Consider the following 17,423-nt stretch of genomic DNA (forward strand, 5'->3'; position numbering starts at 1 on the left):
AGGATAAAGATTATATTGCTGCAGCAAACAATATGCAATCGTATATTCAGTAAGCTTAGCTAGCGGTTAGGGGTACATTTCGGGTATAAAATGACAAGCACGGTGTCTTAGTCAGAAACAACTATATTCACAGAACCATTCCGGTTATGAATATCCGTATTTATGATTTCTAAATGCTAGCTTTCCATAACTCTTCGACAATAACAGAATTTAGCAGACTTTTGGAAGGGTTTCTTACATTTCCTGAGCAGCTCTAGATGACTCCACAGAATCTCTCCTCTAGGGACTCTCTGGAAGAAATCTTCCTGGCTGATGTCACACAACTCCCCCCCAGGAATACTAAGGGCGTTCACATTGATATCAGAAATACCAAATTCCTTCATTACCCATAATACCCAATGCAGGACCTGGTCTGTAGACCACTGAACGGGATCTGTAAAACAAATAAATATAAATAAGTACATAAATATAAAAGGTCAATACTGAAGTTAAAGCCGAACTAATCTGTTTCCCAAAAGAACTCTTTGTTAGTTAAATCCTTAAACATATCAATGCTGTTTTCTGCAATATTTACATTTCTGCCAACTAGTGCATGTGTATTGTAGGTTGCATTCAAGGTAAGCGTCATTGCCAGCGTGCATATTTCAGCCGTGGTGTCTTATCTGGTCATGTGTGGTCAACTCAGTGGCGGCACCTGCGGTGGGGACATTCCCCGCTCCTTTGTGACATATAGCTGCAGGGTGGGGAATGCGCCTCTATGTACATAATAGGGTCGAGGTGACAGTCAAAGGTTTCAGTGGTCTTGGGCAAACTGTGTCCACACCGAGCTCAGCCTCAGTACAAGCAGCAAGCCACCAGAATGATAAGCTGGTCATCCACACCGCATGTGTCATAGCAAAGTTCAAAGGAGAATTTGTTTTTTTTTGTATAATAAGCGGAGCAGCAAGGCTGGATCCTGGACTGGAGACATTCCATGAAATGTGTGGATCTTATACTGTGTCATCTCCTAGCCGATTATTTTGGATTTTATGAAGCTACTCGCTGCACCTTTGTTCTCCAAGGCAGCATCCATTGTTACCATCACTCTCAGCGCAGTGCACATATCACAGTTTAGTTGATCAACTTTTTTTTTCAGTTTCTGACACTAAGTTTTCAATTCACTTTCACTCGTATTGGAACTTTTCATTTACCAGCAACACCAACATTGACTTTGCTGCAGCTTAATATAGTTATGATCATTCAACCATGTTTTGCATCCTCCGACTATGCCAATGACCTCTTCTAAAGCACTCCTCCTCCTACAAAACGCTTCATATACAGCAGACTTTAACCCCTTGTCTGCCAGGCCCTGCTCTCCATTTATTACCTTAGGTGGCCAGATCATTTTTGACCTTTGAGTTTAACAAACCCCTCAAGCTGTACATTTTCAGAAAGAACGGGACTGACGGAATAAAAAGATGGTGCCACTGAGTTGGAGATGAGACGTTTACCAAAACTATATTTTCAATAGAACTATACTAACATTACTATTAGCGCAGACAAACAGAACTTACTAAAATTACTACAAAAACTAAAAAACACATTAAACTGAATAAATATTTATAATTTTTAAATTAAGATTGTTTTGTGAAGTTATGAAAACTGCAAAACAGTATGTTATGTGTAATGCCTTATATGCTACTCTAATTGTTTTCACATTTCAGTAGTCAATCAGGAATGACAAACCCCGACAATATATACAACATTTTGAGGCAAGTCCTCAATATCCATCACTCCAGCCTTGCCCCGGGGGAAGGGGAGGAGGTCAGGACACTATCTGCAAGTGGTGTGCATATTCTCCCTGTGCTTGCATGGGTTTCCTCACACTCCAAAACATACTGGAAGGTTCATTGGCTCCTGTCTTGATTGGTCATGTATGTATGTATGTATGTACACGTGAGATAGGGACATTATTATTATACAGGATTTATATAGCGCCAACAGTTTGTGCAGCGCTTTACAATATAAGGAAGACATTACAATCACAATACAATTCAAGACAAGATGGAAAGGAGGGCCCTGCCCGAGGGCTTACAATCTAAAAGGGAGGGGGAGCCTAAAGCCCAGTTCCCACTGCGCGATTTGCATATTGCGCGAGATTTGCCGCGCGATGTCGCGTTCATGCTTGCATTGAGCAAGCTTGAATCGCGGCTAAATCCGCTCCAAAAAGGGTCCTGCTGTAGCGACACACGACCCGCGACAGCAGGACCCTTTGCCCCATTGGATTGCATTGGAGAGCGATATCGCGCGGTAATTTGCCGCTATATCGCGGGAATTACCGCGCGATAAATCGCTCAATGTGAACGGGGTCTTAGACTGTAAGCTCCTTGAGGGCAGGGACTGATGTGAATGTGCAGTATGTAAAGCACTGTGTAAATTGTTGGCGTTATAGAAATACCTGAAATAAATAGGGGGTGAGGGCACACAAGGGTTCGGAGAAAACCACGGTGGCCGATGACAGCTATTTATTAAGCAGCTCAGTCTAGGGTACCGTATTCTGCTTTAAATTCACAGTCGCTGAAGGGAACATAGGCGACATAAGGTATACTGACCTGGAAAGCTGGGAGAGATTCTGTTTGCCGTATGTCTTACATCCAGCAAGCTAACCAACTGGAAAAGCAGTTTAAAAGCCCACTGGGTAGCACTGTGCTTGGGACATTAAACGACAAACACATCTGTAATAAGAAGTCATGTGAATGTAAGGAATACTATATATTGTAGCTGAACAGGCTAGTCTATTCCGATATATAAAGTGTGGCTTCAGAAGATCGGACAGGATACCAGTCTGCAGGAAGGTGCGTTTAACAATGTTTTTGCTGTACAAATCCAAACTGGAAATATTTCCGTCTGAAATGGAAGATTAGGGTAAGGATCCATTTATATTTCCCCTAAATGAGATGGTACTGCATAGTCTACAAACTGGTCTATGACTTGAACTATTGATTTGATGGCACAAATGAAAATGCACATTACTGTAATACAATAATAGAATAAGACTTTTCCTTGATGAATACTCTGCAAACATTTACCATCATCTAAAAATCAAAAGCAACATCCACTGTAGTCCTTACCATACGGTATGCCTAAGCGTTCTTGCTCCTTCCTGTAGCCCTCCAATGCTGCTGCCCATCGTGTCACCTGTTCAGAGGTCTCATCAGAAATGGTGACATGCTTTGTATCATCCAGAGTGATCACCTGGGACTCCTCTACAAGCTGGGCTTCAACTGTACCATGATGGGCATCAGGGTCAATCACCACCTCCACAGTTTCCACCGGCTTTACAATCTCAAGTATGTTCAGCCTTGGCTCCATCCCTGGAACAGCCAAAGAGAAGAAACAATGCAACAAAATCATTAAACCTTCCGAAAATATTCTAATACTACCATTAAAAGTCAGTACAATTAATTCCATACAAAATTATAGTGTTTTTCAGATTGAATATCTGCATTCTGAAACCTGTTAAAGGCTCCACTCTGCTAATGCCTGTCTTAAAGCACACATTGACCTGATCTTCAAGCAGAACTATAAGCGCATCTAGTTTCCTCTTAGTTCCCCTGCAAAGTCCCCCAAATACCTGTAAAGGCGACCTCATGCAGCTTGTCCCTAATGTAAGCTGTGCCTGGGTGCACTACAGTGGGATGAGGAAATGACGCAGGGGGTGTGGCTAACAGCATCGTCACTGCGATTCACAAGTCTGCAGCTCATCAAACAGCAGCTAGCATAATATAGTCCTGCCAACTTTTCTTCATTGGCAGAACTGTGTGTGAGGCTAGAAACCCTCCCACTGTAAGCTGCAGTGTCTGGGAGTGGGTGCGAGTGAGATATAAATGGAGGATTTGGCTCAGACAGAGAAGGTAATTAAGATAGTTACGTTTTTTGTTACTTTGAGGATTGTGCATTACATAGTAACTGGATTTGAGACCTGTTTACATTGTCACACAGGAGCCTTTATATGTACGTTGGGTACAATTTACCCAAACTGATTCTTTTTTTTCTGCATAAGAGAACATTTTCAAAAATGCTCTTGTAAAACAAAGACTATTGCAGACATTTACAGGGTTATTCACAAAAAGGTGAAGGGTTTGGAGAAAGCAGGAGAAGTGAACAATCTAGGACAAAGTAGCTGAACTGGAAAGTGAGCCGATTTGGACAATTTTTCTAGTTCAGCTATGTTGTCTTAGATTGTTCACTTCTCCGGCCTTCTCCAAACTCTTCACCCTTTTCTGAATAACCATTAGAATGTACTATTCCAGCATGTTACACACAGCTATGTGGTCTCCTTGTATTTAGAAACTATAGCTTGGATTGTGTGGTAAATATCTGTGGCTGCACTATATACAAAACTCCATCTAGGGAAAAATTACAGATCTTTCTTTCATTCTGTCCTCATTTAATTAAACCTTAGAAAAATAAGCATCCATGTCTACTACCAAATTAAAGTCCCATCAAACATAATAGGTGCAATCCACCAAGATGGATTCATTATTTGATCACTATTTATTTTATCCCATGATTATCTTCAAACCTGTTTAATTCACAAACATAAAAAGGTAATAGATGCGTCATCTTTATTTTTCCACAAGAAATTAAATTTAATCTGCTGAAAGTCTTTTGTCATAAATCGTTATTTTATCGCCATCTTAAAATGGCTCTTTCCTGCTCTCCTCCACAGACATCTAGTGAAACTCCCAGATGTCAGCCTGCAGCAGGGGATAAAATAACACTGACCGTGGTAAAATATGAGAGAGGAGGTAGATAAGGTGTGGAATCAAGAAAAATCAAAAAAGGCCAAACAGAAAGGTAGCTTTGTTAATTGAGCCCGTGTGGGGTACATTAGAATTGACTAAAAAAAGGAAGAAGTTATGGAGGTGCGAAAACAAACAGTTGGGGCTCTGGGACTCAATTCATTAAAACTGCCTATATACGTTTCTAATTTCCTTTGTTAAACCTGCCGCCTGAACGAAGAAATAAGAGCAAACTTTTGTAGAGAAGCACCACCCGAATAAGACTGTAGCAGTGCGAGCGATGAGTCTGTTTAACGACAATGCAATGTCACATTGGATAGATTCCTTGTTAAGGTTTCACGAAATGAAAAAGATCCCATTGAGTCAAGAGATAGCAGTGATTCTGTTACTGATAGTGAAACTCGTCCTACACAATAATCCTCCTCTCTTATCCCCCTCACACCAGCCACGAAGGTACCTGTAATTGGTTTATTTTTCTTTATATTTTATATACAGTATTATATTACAGTACTGTATTGTAATCTTTTTTATATGAATATTTTTGGGTTGTGGAACGAATCATCTGAATTTCCATTATTTCCTATGGGGAAATGCGCTTTGATATACAAGCGCTTTGGATTACAAGCATGCTTCCGGAACGAATTATGCTCGTAAACCAAGGTATCACTGTATAGATAATGCAGCCGATAATGCAAAACCATTGCGATAGTGGGTCGGGGAAGTCCCTAAGCCTCATGGTACATCCCAGATCTATAGACAGCATAACTGACAGGTGACTAATGGAGCAATGTTAAAAAAGGGAAAGGAAAAAAAAATGCCAGTTGCCTTTGTCAGTATAGTAACCATTTTTAAAGTGTTTTCTTGAGAACTGCTCTTAAATCTGGACAAGGAAACGGGGAGGGGGGGAAAGGTCAAGGAAAATACATTACTTTAATATAATGAATACTAACCTTGCTGGGATATAACCTGCACACTAAGCTGTACGGATCCATCTGTTTTAACTCCTTGATCAAATAAACTTCTGTCAGGATCGAGCTGGAAGAAGAGTTTCAACATAAACGAGCAGTTCATAATGTAACCATCACAATACAGATGCAGTGAACATGCCAGCTTCTATTTTTACATTATATTTCAAAAAGCTTATTCTCATAAACCAGTGTATGGAAATGACAAACACAGTATAAAGACTCTTTAATCTGCTTTTAAGGCACATGTCTATTTAGCTAAAGGCGCAAAGGATAGAGATAATATTGTTTTCTGACAAGGGAAGAAGGGGCTGCAACAACTAATCGATTATAATCGATTGAAAAAGTTGCCAACTTTTTCAATAATCGATCGGCTTCCGATCAGTTAATCAGATTAATCGATTTTGAAAATAATCGTTAGCTGCAACTTTAAATTTTTGGTATCTGTGTCTTTGTATTGGCATGAAGGAATTAGGTTGGACTTGATGGACTAATGTCTTTATTCAACCTCAAATACTATGTAACTATGAATTCTTTCACTTCATGGCAAAGTATACAGAATTTTCAGCAAAAGCGCAGGCTGTTGATCCAGTGTTTGCCGCTGCTCACTTGAAGCGACAAGAACTCTGCATTTCTGGAAACATCATAAATCATTTCTTCACCTGCTGAAAATGTTCTTAGCCTAAAAAAATTAAACCGAATACAGCCACCGCATCTCAGGACTGGTGAGCCGCCATAGATCACATATTGGCTCTTCCGAAGAGCACTTTGCACATCTTTACACGTGGAGTACTGTGACTCTTTAGTAACACACAGACCTACAGCTACACAAATCATGGCTTTTACCTGGATGTCTTGTAAGAAGATTTCATGTGCCTCAAGACAACACTGAAGTCTGGGCTCTAGTAGCTTCTTCAGATTTCCAACTGGCTCATTTATATCGATTGCCTGGCTCACAAACTCGGCTGTAGTATAGGTCTGCTCTATAATGCTAAAAGGATAAGAAAATGAATAGTTTAGACTCAAAATAAATACCAATTTAGCAATGCAACAGAAAGAGGCTGACGGAGACCCGATCAATATTATATTACTACTGACTGTGCTTACTATAGCTAAAGAGACTTGAATTAAAGGAGAACTAAGAGGTGAGTGATTTTCACTCACCTCATAGTTCTAGCCGACCTGTGACAATGAGACTGTCACAGGTCTGCTCAGTAGATCGGGAGGTGAGCGAACACATACCGGCGTTCGCTCACCTCTCGATCCTGTCACGGCTCTCTGCCGTGACAGGGGAGGGGCTGGATTTCCCGCTCCGATCCGGCAGCGCTGACTGGCGGAACGGACGGGGCTGTTACAGTTGGCTCTGCCTCTAGATAGGCAGAGCCAGCTGTCAGTCACGCAGCTGGGCGGATCCAAACATAATTGTCGGGATCCGCTTTAGCTGCGGCGTCTCAGTATACCGCGAGCAGCAGCTCGCGGTATACTGAGCCTAGGGTGACGGGAGGACGCTAGTTTGTGTCCTCCCGTTACCCTGAGAACTAATGGGGAAAAGCCTTAACCCCATAGTTCTCCTTTAAGGATTTTACATTTACTGTAATTTCATTTGGAGTACCATATTATAATCAAATATGTTCACACACACAGAAATTTATCAGGGCGCCACACTATTGCTGCTAAATCCAAGAATGAATAAAACAAACCTGGGCAAACACAACAACTACTTATAGAAAACTTCATGAAAATAGAGAGTAAAAACCTTTTCTTTTAAAAGCAGCTATGCCAAAACATTTTAAAGCTTTGGATAGAGCAAGGAAAGGGTTAAAACCCGTCAGCTTATGTTTGCTGTCTGTGTACCATTGTGGACATTTTCCTTCACTTCCTATCCCAGAGACGCAACAGGAAGCTAGAGGAAAACTCTCAAATTGAGGGGAATTCTCCCGTAGTGGACCTTACATTATACAATCTGATTGTACAATCTCTTTTACATCTACAAACATGTATGTAAGGGCATGCGTGAACGGAAACAAATGGAATAGATTGTTTAGGTTTGCAAATGTAAAGGAGATTGTACAACCAGATTGCAGTTTGTATGGTCACCCTTAGACAGATATCCCTGGAACAGGTGTCCCCACTGGAGGATTTCCCATCACCTCCTGTTATTGGGATAACTCAACATTTCTGGATTTCTAATTTCTTTGACAATAGTCGCTAGTAGAAATAGTGGGGTGAATGTCCCCAGTGGGACTCAGACAGCAATATAAACTTGACAGAGGGTCTAACCCTTCCCCACGCCACCCAACACCATACAAAGGTTCTGCCTAGTAATGCATTACGTTCTGGACAGATTAGGGTCTTAGTTTAACTTTCTGTGAACGGTTATGAGATTTCCTCTCAGTCCCCGTCCCACAGACAACAGGAAGGGAGAGGAAATCCTCTCTCACCTGTCAATAGAACAGATGGCCATATGCCAAAATTGCCCCTCACTTCCTCTTCTGATGACAAATGTAAACATTTGGATTTCCTGCCACTTGCTTTCCTGATGACAAAAGGTCACCAGAACAAAGAAAAATCCACCCATGGGGGACACAGCAATAAAAAGCCTGACAGACGTTTAAACACTTCCCCAATCTCTCCAAACACATCTTTAGGTGGTGCTGGTTAGTATGGCCATGTAACCCAAAATCTGTTTTTAACTTTTGCTACAATACCCGGTGTAGCAGTAAACAGATCGGGCGCTCGGTTAAATGCTGTGACCAAGTAAAATGCAGACGTTTTCCATTCTAACATGTTCTCAGGGTGTTTAGGCAGGTAACAGGAGCAAAGCATCACCAGTGTGGTAGCGCTCAAAGGACAGTGAGTGATCACTTAAAAGCCGCAAGTTGCAGACATGGGCAGGAGGGTGAGACCACAGTTCAAAACGGGACCTGTGTGTGAAACACAAGAGGAGCTAAACACACATTCTGGCAGCTAAAAGCATTGAAGTGCATTTAAATCAGCTGCATATTTATCTGGGGTCCTATTTAACCAGTTGACATCAAAAAAATTGCCGTCTGGAGACGGCAACCCGCAGATGTAGCAGTGCCGTCCGTCCGTTTTTTACTACGGGCGGACGGCAAGAGGTTAACCTGGTGTTCTATAAAAGTTTGTGACTGCGTTAGAATGTGTGACCGGTGATGTGGTCACACCAATTTTAACCTAATCCCGCCCAGTTTTTTGGCGCTGGAAAGGTGAAGAATTCCAACGCTTTCTCAGCTGTTCGAGGGCAGATCGGCACCGCAGATCTAATGTGCATGAGAACCGGTTCTGCCCTGGAACAGCCAATCGGTCCTGAAATGTCACTTTGTGACTGCGACCTCACATTCCACAAAGTCGGATAGAAGTGACATTTCAGGACCAATCAGCTGTTCCAGATGTTCTCCCGTACATACGATCTGTGATGCCGATCTTTTTCCGGTCACATATTCCACCACCGAAAAACTGGGCGAGACTACGCTAAAATGTTTGACCATGTGACTGGTCACACATTCCAACCCAGTCACAATCTTTGATAGAACACAGGCATCATGATAAACCTACTAGAGTGTTTAAAAGTAAGGGATGCAAAAAAAAGGGATGCACCGATACCAAGTACACCCTCAAGTACTCGCTGATACCAATTACCAATACTTATTTTGTGGGTCATGTGACAGTTTTTCTAAAACACAGACTAATGATTTTAGGACAGTGGTGGAGCGCCAGAGCCCGGTCCCAGCTGCAACTTCTGCCACCCTGGTAGTTCTGCCACTGCCTAGCTGTAGAGGGACTACAAATCTCAGCAATGCATTATACAGTAATGCAGAAGGGCACAGGCTAAATGACTACAAATCACAGCAACTAATTATGCAGCAATGCAGAATAATATGTTGCTACATACTCTGTGCTGCTCTGGGGTGCTGGCCTGATGTTTCCAGTGGAGGGCAAGATGTGTGGGTGGTGGAAGCACTCTAAACAGCGCTGTGTGGTTCCCCAGAAGGCTGCCTTGAGTTACTCAGCAAGCACGGGACCCTGAGGCAGTCGCTTTAGTTTAAAAATTGAAAGCAGCGGTATCGGTTTTTAGTATCGGGCAATCCCTAAACAACACACTTCATAAAAGAAAGAATGTGCATTTATAAAAAACAATTCTTGCATTGGACCCAGTAAAGCATTGCAACTGCAATAAGTGGATCAGATTCTTCCTCACGCCCATGTTAGCACTGAGGTATGAGCAGCCAAGTAACAGGCAAGAGAGAAAGTATGAATGGACTACATGTGCAGTGACGCCATCGCACTTTTATTCCACTGAGAACTAAAAGTCCCTCTGCCATAGTTCTCCATTCACAGATCCTGTCAAAATGAACTTGGCCTTTAATGACACCCTCTTGACTATATAATAGCCTTGGAGGAGGTAGGTAAAGCCAGGAACTCTAGAGAAATGATCTTGCGCTAAAAAGGGGATTCCTGTATTTGTGGCACCCGGGAGCAAAAGCTGCTGCTTATTTCTGTCCATAGGAACGTATGGACAGAAAATATGTGCATGAACAGGAGTTCCCAAACAGGGGAGTTTCATAACCAGGAACATATGCCTGGTTGTACAGTGTGTTCTGTCCATACATTTCTATGGACAAAAAACAAACCCCAACACACAATTGCAGCAGTTGGGGCCCCGAGAGGCATATTTCGAACAATATGCGTGTATGAACCCTACACAATGAGGAAGAATCTGTGTGGTTTCAGCACTTACCTTTCCTCTGTGCACTCTGTCTTCTCTGAACCATCTATTTCTATCTCTATCAACTCCTCAGCCTCCCTCTTCGTCATGGCTGCAAAGTCACAAGTGCAAGCCTAGAAGAAATAGAATGAGCAAAAGTCAATCATTTTTTTGAAGACTTTACATGATAAACATACAAACATTTTTCTTTCCTAATACAGTTTCTTGAAACGTTGCCAATACAATGCAAAAGATGAAGACAAATATATATGAGTGTTCACAACATACTTAGAGGTTATGTTCCCTTCCAGGTATTGATTGTAGCCGTAGCCAGCAACTTAAACATACAATCTTCAAACTAAAAATAAAAGAATCAGTACAAATGGTAATCTGCGATTGTATCTACTCTCAAACTCCTTTGGTTAGGGAGAGCTATTTGCCTCATCTCTTAAAGTGCAACTAAAGCCAAAACTAGTTTTGGACAGAGTGGAGAGGGATTAGACACCCTGTCAGGATTCACTGCCGTCTGTGTCCCAGGTAGGGAGATTCACTCTATTTGTCCGGGGACTTATCAAAGTGTAAGAAAATCCCAGATTTTGGGTTGTCAGAATAGGAATAGATGAGAAATCTTCTAAGGGGGGCACCAGTTCTGGTGACCCTGCCAACCACCAGATTTTCCTCACTTTGCAGAGATTTCCAGTCACTTCCTGTTGGGGCTACCAAACAGGAAGTAAAAGGAAATGTCCCCAACAGGACACAATAGCACAAAAAATCCTGACAGTTGTTAGAACGCTCGCTTTCACTATAAAAAAAAAACCGTTTTGGCTTCAGCTCTACTTTTTTTATATCCTCTGGTTCAGTAGGCATCAAGCCCCCATTAGACCCAGAAGGTCTAAACATCATACTAATAAGGGCTGCAGCTAACAATTATTCTTCATAATCGGTTAAAAAAATTATCGGACAACTAATCGATTGGTTGTATAAAAAAAATATATATAAAAAGAAAAACCTATCTCTCTCCTTCCCCAACCAACTAGTCGATGATGAGAATAGTTGCCAACTATTCTGATAATTATCGATTTAATTGATTAGTTGTTGCAGCCCGAATACTAATAACCAAAGTACTGGGCTACTGCTGTGAGGAAACCTGAAATTACCAAAAACAAAGTCTTTAATGCCAACAGCTTTATAAATGTTTCCTCTGCTGTACAAAGCATATTACCAACACTGAGATCACAGGAGAACAGACGGGCTTTATGGAGATTACAGTGCAGAGGTAAGGCACTCATGCATGCTTAACATGCGATTAGCATACATCTCAAAATCCCAACAATTATGTACAACTCTAATGTGCCATGTTAAATGCAAGGTCCACTACTCATAAGCATTTAATGAAGTGAACGAGGAGCATCTCGCTTGAACACGTTAAACTGAACACTATATGCAGTGCTCAATAGCCATTTACTGCTCATGAGAGCTTGTAAGAGGCATCACACGCATTCAATGGAACATATAACATGTTGCAGCGCTGGGTAAACAAGTCTACGTGCCACAGGCATTTTTGCCCAAGCTTTCCTTTAACATCATACAAAATTCTTCGTTTGAAGGAAGTGCTGTAGTACTGAAATTGATCATCGCTAATCATTGAGGAGTCTCTAAAAATTCTTCATACTCTGGGAGACCTCACCAATACGTTCTGAAAGTCTGGAAAATTGTATAAGCGTCCCATATAAAAAAGTGTTCAATAAACTTTAATCTGTAGTACTTTAAGTCAACAAAATGCAAGAAAAGTGAAAACAGCCGTCCACGTGTGCTTCCGGATGAAGCGTTCAGGAAGTGGATACAGACTAAATGCTACACAGGAAACAGATTTAAAACGAGTTAAGCAAAACAAGGAAACCATTCTAACAGTGCACAAAGAAAGCAACCCCAGCAGCCAGAGATCTCTGAACAAAAGTAAATGAAAGATCAACTCAATTATAAAGTCATACGTAAAACGATTACCTTCTACTATAGATTAGAAGGACCACAGATCAATCAACATTTCTGTACCCCATAACACCAGATACCCTTAGACATGAGACGACAGTCTCTCGCTACAGACCATCTAGTGCCAACAGGGGCCAAAAAAAAGTAATTTAACCCTTTCACCAACATAAGGCATAAAGCGGAACACAAGCGCTTGCAGCTGCCCACATCGGTGGCTTTTACCATTCTGCTATAAGCTCATGGTCGCTTTAGAGACCATGAACTTACACCAGACGGGTTCTCCTTATAGTCCTCTGTAAAATAATAGTGGTCATCAGCGGTTGACCAGAGCTATTAACAAAAATCTCAGCTGCCTGGAATAAAAAACAGCATTAAAAACACAACCCAGCACATACACGAGCACCATAAAATATGCACCATATTGTGGCGTATGCCATGCACATGAGATGCGTTGTTAGAATGCATTGCTGGGCTTTCTTTTTAAAATAACAGTTTGACTGCGTGGCAGCACGTGAGAAAGCAGTGTCACGCATTGCCGTGCGTTGAGATACGTTATGCGGCAATTAAATGTACACCTGTATAGAGCTGCAGCTAACGATTATTTTCAAAATCGGTTAGCCGATTAAGTTCGATTAAAAAATAAAATACATTTTTAAAAATGGCTCCAAGGATAAGTGACAGATATCCCAGCAGGATGCAGGGACAGGTCATTCTCTAGACAGGGAGGAATGTAAAACACAACTGAGATATATTTTCCCCTCACAGTCACTAACATCCCCTGAGATCCACATGGAGGCAGAAATCTCGACCCACCAGGAAGTGTCGGCTGCAGGAGCAGGCTTACATCATTCTCACCTAGGCTAGAATAAAGGTGTAGCAGGGTGGAATGTAAACATAGGAAAGAAAAAGTAAAAAAAATTTTACAGTGGAGGAATACAATGAGGCAAAGCATTTTTTTAAGTAAACGCCTCAATTATTATAGTTATAGTATTTGAGGTTGAAAAAAAAAAAAAGGCACAGGTCCATCGAGTTCAACCTTTGAGAGCGCACGTGTTTATATAGGAGTAAAAATGCTTTACATGACAGGAAAGAAAAGGACACGGATGAAGAGAGACATTTAAATAAATGAAGGGTGTGAGTAAGGTTCAGGAGGACAGTATTTTCAATATGAAGCGAAGATCAAGAATTTGGGGACATGACAAAAACTAGTATTAGGGAAATTTGGGTAACAAATTATTTCACAGAGAGTAGCTGGGGTAGTGAACCAGTCACAAGTAAGGCACGATTCACACCATGGCGTTCCGGGAATGCACGTCACATTCATTCATTAATGTTCGCCGCACGTCTGAGATCAAAGCGACCTGATTTCACACACAAAAAAACTCATGTAGCAAACTCTGACACGCACTCCATGTTTTTGTTGACATGCAAATTTGGAGAAAAACATGCATCTTCCCAGCATTTGGTGTGCTATTAGGAATCAATGACAACACAATCGTGTTTCGCGTCTTGCCACGTTTTTGTCAACACGTGTCAAATGTGTGAATGCAGGCTAATGCTACGCTAGTCTGTTGTCACAGCTCCAGTGGGGGATGTGCTGCCTTACATTACACTGTTTATCTTAAAAACTTTATTTGTAGTGTGCAAGCTGTACACTCCATTCAGGTCCCCAACAAAGCAGTGTATTGTTCTGCCCTGCAATGCCACTGTGTCTACATCTTTCCACAGCACAGAACACACCAGCGTTGTGATGTGAAATGGGCACAGAGAGAACAATTGCTTTCAATGTGCCCTAGCACTGATCTGCATTTATCTTGTGCAGAAAAACATAGGTTCGCTGCACATAACATGAATGTAGCCTCAGGACTTGTCCACGCCATGGCCGTTAAGCTGCATTTTTCTGCACACCACCAAATATCTTTGGTATGGACCAGACACAGAAAACTATTGTCTTCTATGTGGCCTGTTCACACCATAGATGAGCTGCGCGATTTCTGCACACCATAGATGAGCTGCGCGATTTCTGCACACCGTAGATGAGCTGCGCTTTTTCTGCACACCGTAGATGAGCTGCGCTTTTTCTGCACACCGTAGATGAGCTGCGCTTTTTCTGCACACCGTAGATGAGCTGCGCTGTTTCTGCACACCGTAGATGAGCTTCACATTTTCTGCACACCGTAGATGAGCTGCACATTTTCTGCACACTGTAGATGAACTGCGCTGTTTCTGCACACCGTAGATGAACTGCGCTGTTTCTGCACACCGTAGATGAGCTGCGCTGTTTCTGCACACCGTAGATGAACTGCGCTGTTTCTGCACACCGTAGATGAGCTGCGCTGTTTCTGCACACCGTAGATGAGCTGCGCCGTTTCTGCACACCGTAGATGAGCTGCGCTGTTTCTGCTCACCGTAGATGAGCTGCGCTGTTTCTGAACACCGTAGATGAGCTGCGCTGCTGTTTCTGCACACCGTAGATGAGCTGCGCTGCTGTTTCTGCACACCGTAGATGAGCTGCACATTTTCTGCACACCATAGACAAGCTGCGGTTATTTTTGCACACCATGGATGAGCTGCGTTTTCTACACAACATGGATGAGCTGCATTTTCTATACACCATAGATGAGCTGCGTTTTTGTGTGCACACCACCAAACATTTATGGTGTGAACAGGCCACATAGAAGACAATAGTTCTCTGTTCATAGTCCATACCAAAGACAGAAAAATGCAGCTCAACAGCCCCAAGGTGTGAACAAGCTCTAAGCCGGAGCTGCACAAATTCCAGGAACCAGGAAGCCAATGCCCCTGAAAAATAACAGCTGGCGCCCAACTTTTAGGTTCTCACTAGATGTTGTCGAGACATCTAGCTCCTGGATTGGACAGACTGGGTTCTGAACTCCATATTACTTGTCCACCCCTGACCCTAAGGCAGTGGTTTTCAACCTTTCTAGGGCCGGGACCCCTTGGTAACATTTGCAAAGTTGTGGTGACCCCCAACGGTAAATTTTAGGGATGACGCAGCTGCTGCAGCAACATCTGGCGGCGTGGTGGGAGAACTGACACTGCTGCTCTAGGTGAGGGCTGAGGAGGACTCTCACCTAGCACAGCAGAAATCACACAGCGACCCACAGCTTGAGAACCACTGTTCTATACCATCCTTCTCCCCTGTACTATCCCCCCCGCCCCCTATACTATGCCATCCTTCTCCCTGTGCCAGGTCTTGCTCATTGTTGCTGGCAGCGATTAGGTCCTTCTTTCACCAGGTCCTTGATGCACTTATTGTATCAGCTCTGCCCTGGGTGCCTGAACTCCAAGGGCTGCCCCCCTCAAGGGTTGTGTCCGTACCTCCATACCCAAATGTAAGTTCATCTCTGGGACTTCATACCACAAACGGATGACCAGCAGCATCCTCCAATAAGAAGTCAAACAGGGTGGCGGGATTGACCAACACTGGAGGAGACCAAATCTGGAACAGCTGCCCACAACAACCAAAAAATGGGAGCAGACAGAATCTGGAGCAGTTGTCCGAAGCAACCAATCAGCTTCTCTCTTTAGTGTGGAAAATGAAAGGGAGAAGCCAAATCGTTGCCATGGACAACTGCACCAGTTGATATACGCCACTATCCCTCCTGCACTCCTGACCAGTATACCCCGGGTTAGATGGGTGCTGACGTGATTATACTATCAGCAGTGCATGCACCCAGGAAATAAAGAATATTTCACCAGCACACCGAGGATCTTCTTCCAAAAACGTATTTTATCACATTTCAACCTAGCGCCAGACAAAATGTGACATTTCAGGACAACGCAGGCTTCCTAGGGACTCTATGCCTGATTAAAGGTACCCTGCGTGGTCCCAAAACATAATGCTATTTGCCACTGTGTTGAAACCTCAATAAAAGGTGATTTTTGAGGAAGACCCTCAGTGTGCTGGAGAAATATTCTTCATAAAAAGTGACCACCCAAAAATAAACAAACGATGCAGCATCTGAGATCACAACATGGCAGAATGCTAAATCACCAGCAATCCAAATTCATATTCTCCCTTCTGATCTGAGTATGCCACCATCACTTACTTGAAGGTCTTGACCACCAGGAAAGCAGCTTCGTATGTGGACTCTGTGGGGTCACCATGGGCAGAATAAAGGAAGAGGGGAGGCAACCAAGACTAGGAGGCAAGAGGTCACCATACTGGGTTCAAAACGGCACCATATTGTCTCCTACTAGGAGTCAGGGAACCATAACAACACAAGACCATGACATCACCCTGCTCCCATCACTAAATCAGCGTGACAACGTAGAGATCCGACCAAGTCTGGGGCTATAACTAAACTTTCTCAGTACTATAGGAGATTAATAGTAGCTTCTAGACCACAGCGGGAAGAGGGACAGCTGCCTGATGTAAAATGTTATTAGAAGCTCCCTGGGGACAGGTTCTCTATATCAGGCGTACAGGCCGCAGCCCCGCCCTGCCACTAGTCTTACCCCAGCCGCCTTCCTCCTCTTCTCCCGGCTCTCCTCAGGAAAACAGACCGTGCCGCCAACACGCAGCGCGGCCGACGGAAACAAAACACAGCCTAGGCGGAAAAGACGAGAGACTGGCTCGCCTCCACCGGATATCGAATGACGCACTTCCGCTAGACCTCGCGCAGCCCCTTGGCGGGAAGGTACGCGGAAAAGTGAGGAGGCGGGGCCAGAGAGTGGGCGGGGTTGTTTGAGAAACTCGGGAATGCGCTCTGGAGCTTCCCGCCTGGTCGGGAACGCGCTGGCCGCTGTTCCCAGTGGGACTTCAGCATAGACACACCGTTGTTGCAGGGTTCTGCAAAGAAACCTGTAGTGCGAGAATAACGGGCTGCGTCATTTCTAGTTGTAATTTGAAAAAGCTCACTTTAAAGCGAACCTTTCATGCTGAATAGACGGTCCGTATTTTGTAAGCCTGCTCCCTACCCCACCTTCTACAAA

General features: G+C 43.1%; 1 protein-coding gene across 1 annotated transcript in view; it reads right to left on the reverse strand.

Moving 5' to 3' along the window:
- The window catches only part of GABPA (GA binding protein transcription factor alpha subunit), a 21,601-nt gene extending 4,491 nt beyond the window's left edge, over nt 1–17,110 (reverse strand). The window contains exons 1-6 of the mRNA XM_018562772.1: nt 16,947–17,110; nt 10,509–10,609; nt 6,596–6,740; nt 5,735–5,819; nt 3,111–3,353; nt 239–433 (exon numbers count right to left, since the gene is read on the reverse strand). Coding sequence (XP_018418274.1) covers nt 239–433; nt 3,111–3,353; nt 5,735–5,819; nt 6,596–6,740; nt 10,509–10,585 — 745 coding nt within the window. The 5' untranslated portion in view covers nt 10,586–10,609; nt 16,947–17,110. The remainder of the gene's footprint in view (nt 1–238; nt 434–3,110; nt 3,354–5,734; nt 5,820–6,595; nt 6,741–10,508; nt 10,610–16,946) is intronic.
- Between the last annotated feature and the right edge of the window lie 313 nt (nt 17,111–17,423).

Source organism: Nanorana parkeri, unplaced genomic scaffold (genome assembly GCF_000935625.1).
Source record: "Nanorana parkeri isolate BGI_ZX_2015 unplaced genomic scaffold, ASM93562v1 scaffold599, whole genome shotgun sequence".
In the NCBI taxonomy this organism is placed as follows: Eukaryota; Metazoa; Chordata; class Amphibia; order Anura; family Dicroglossidae; genus Nanorana; species Nanorana parkeri.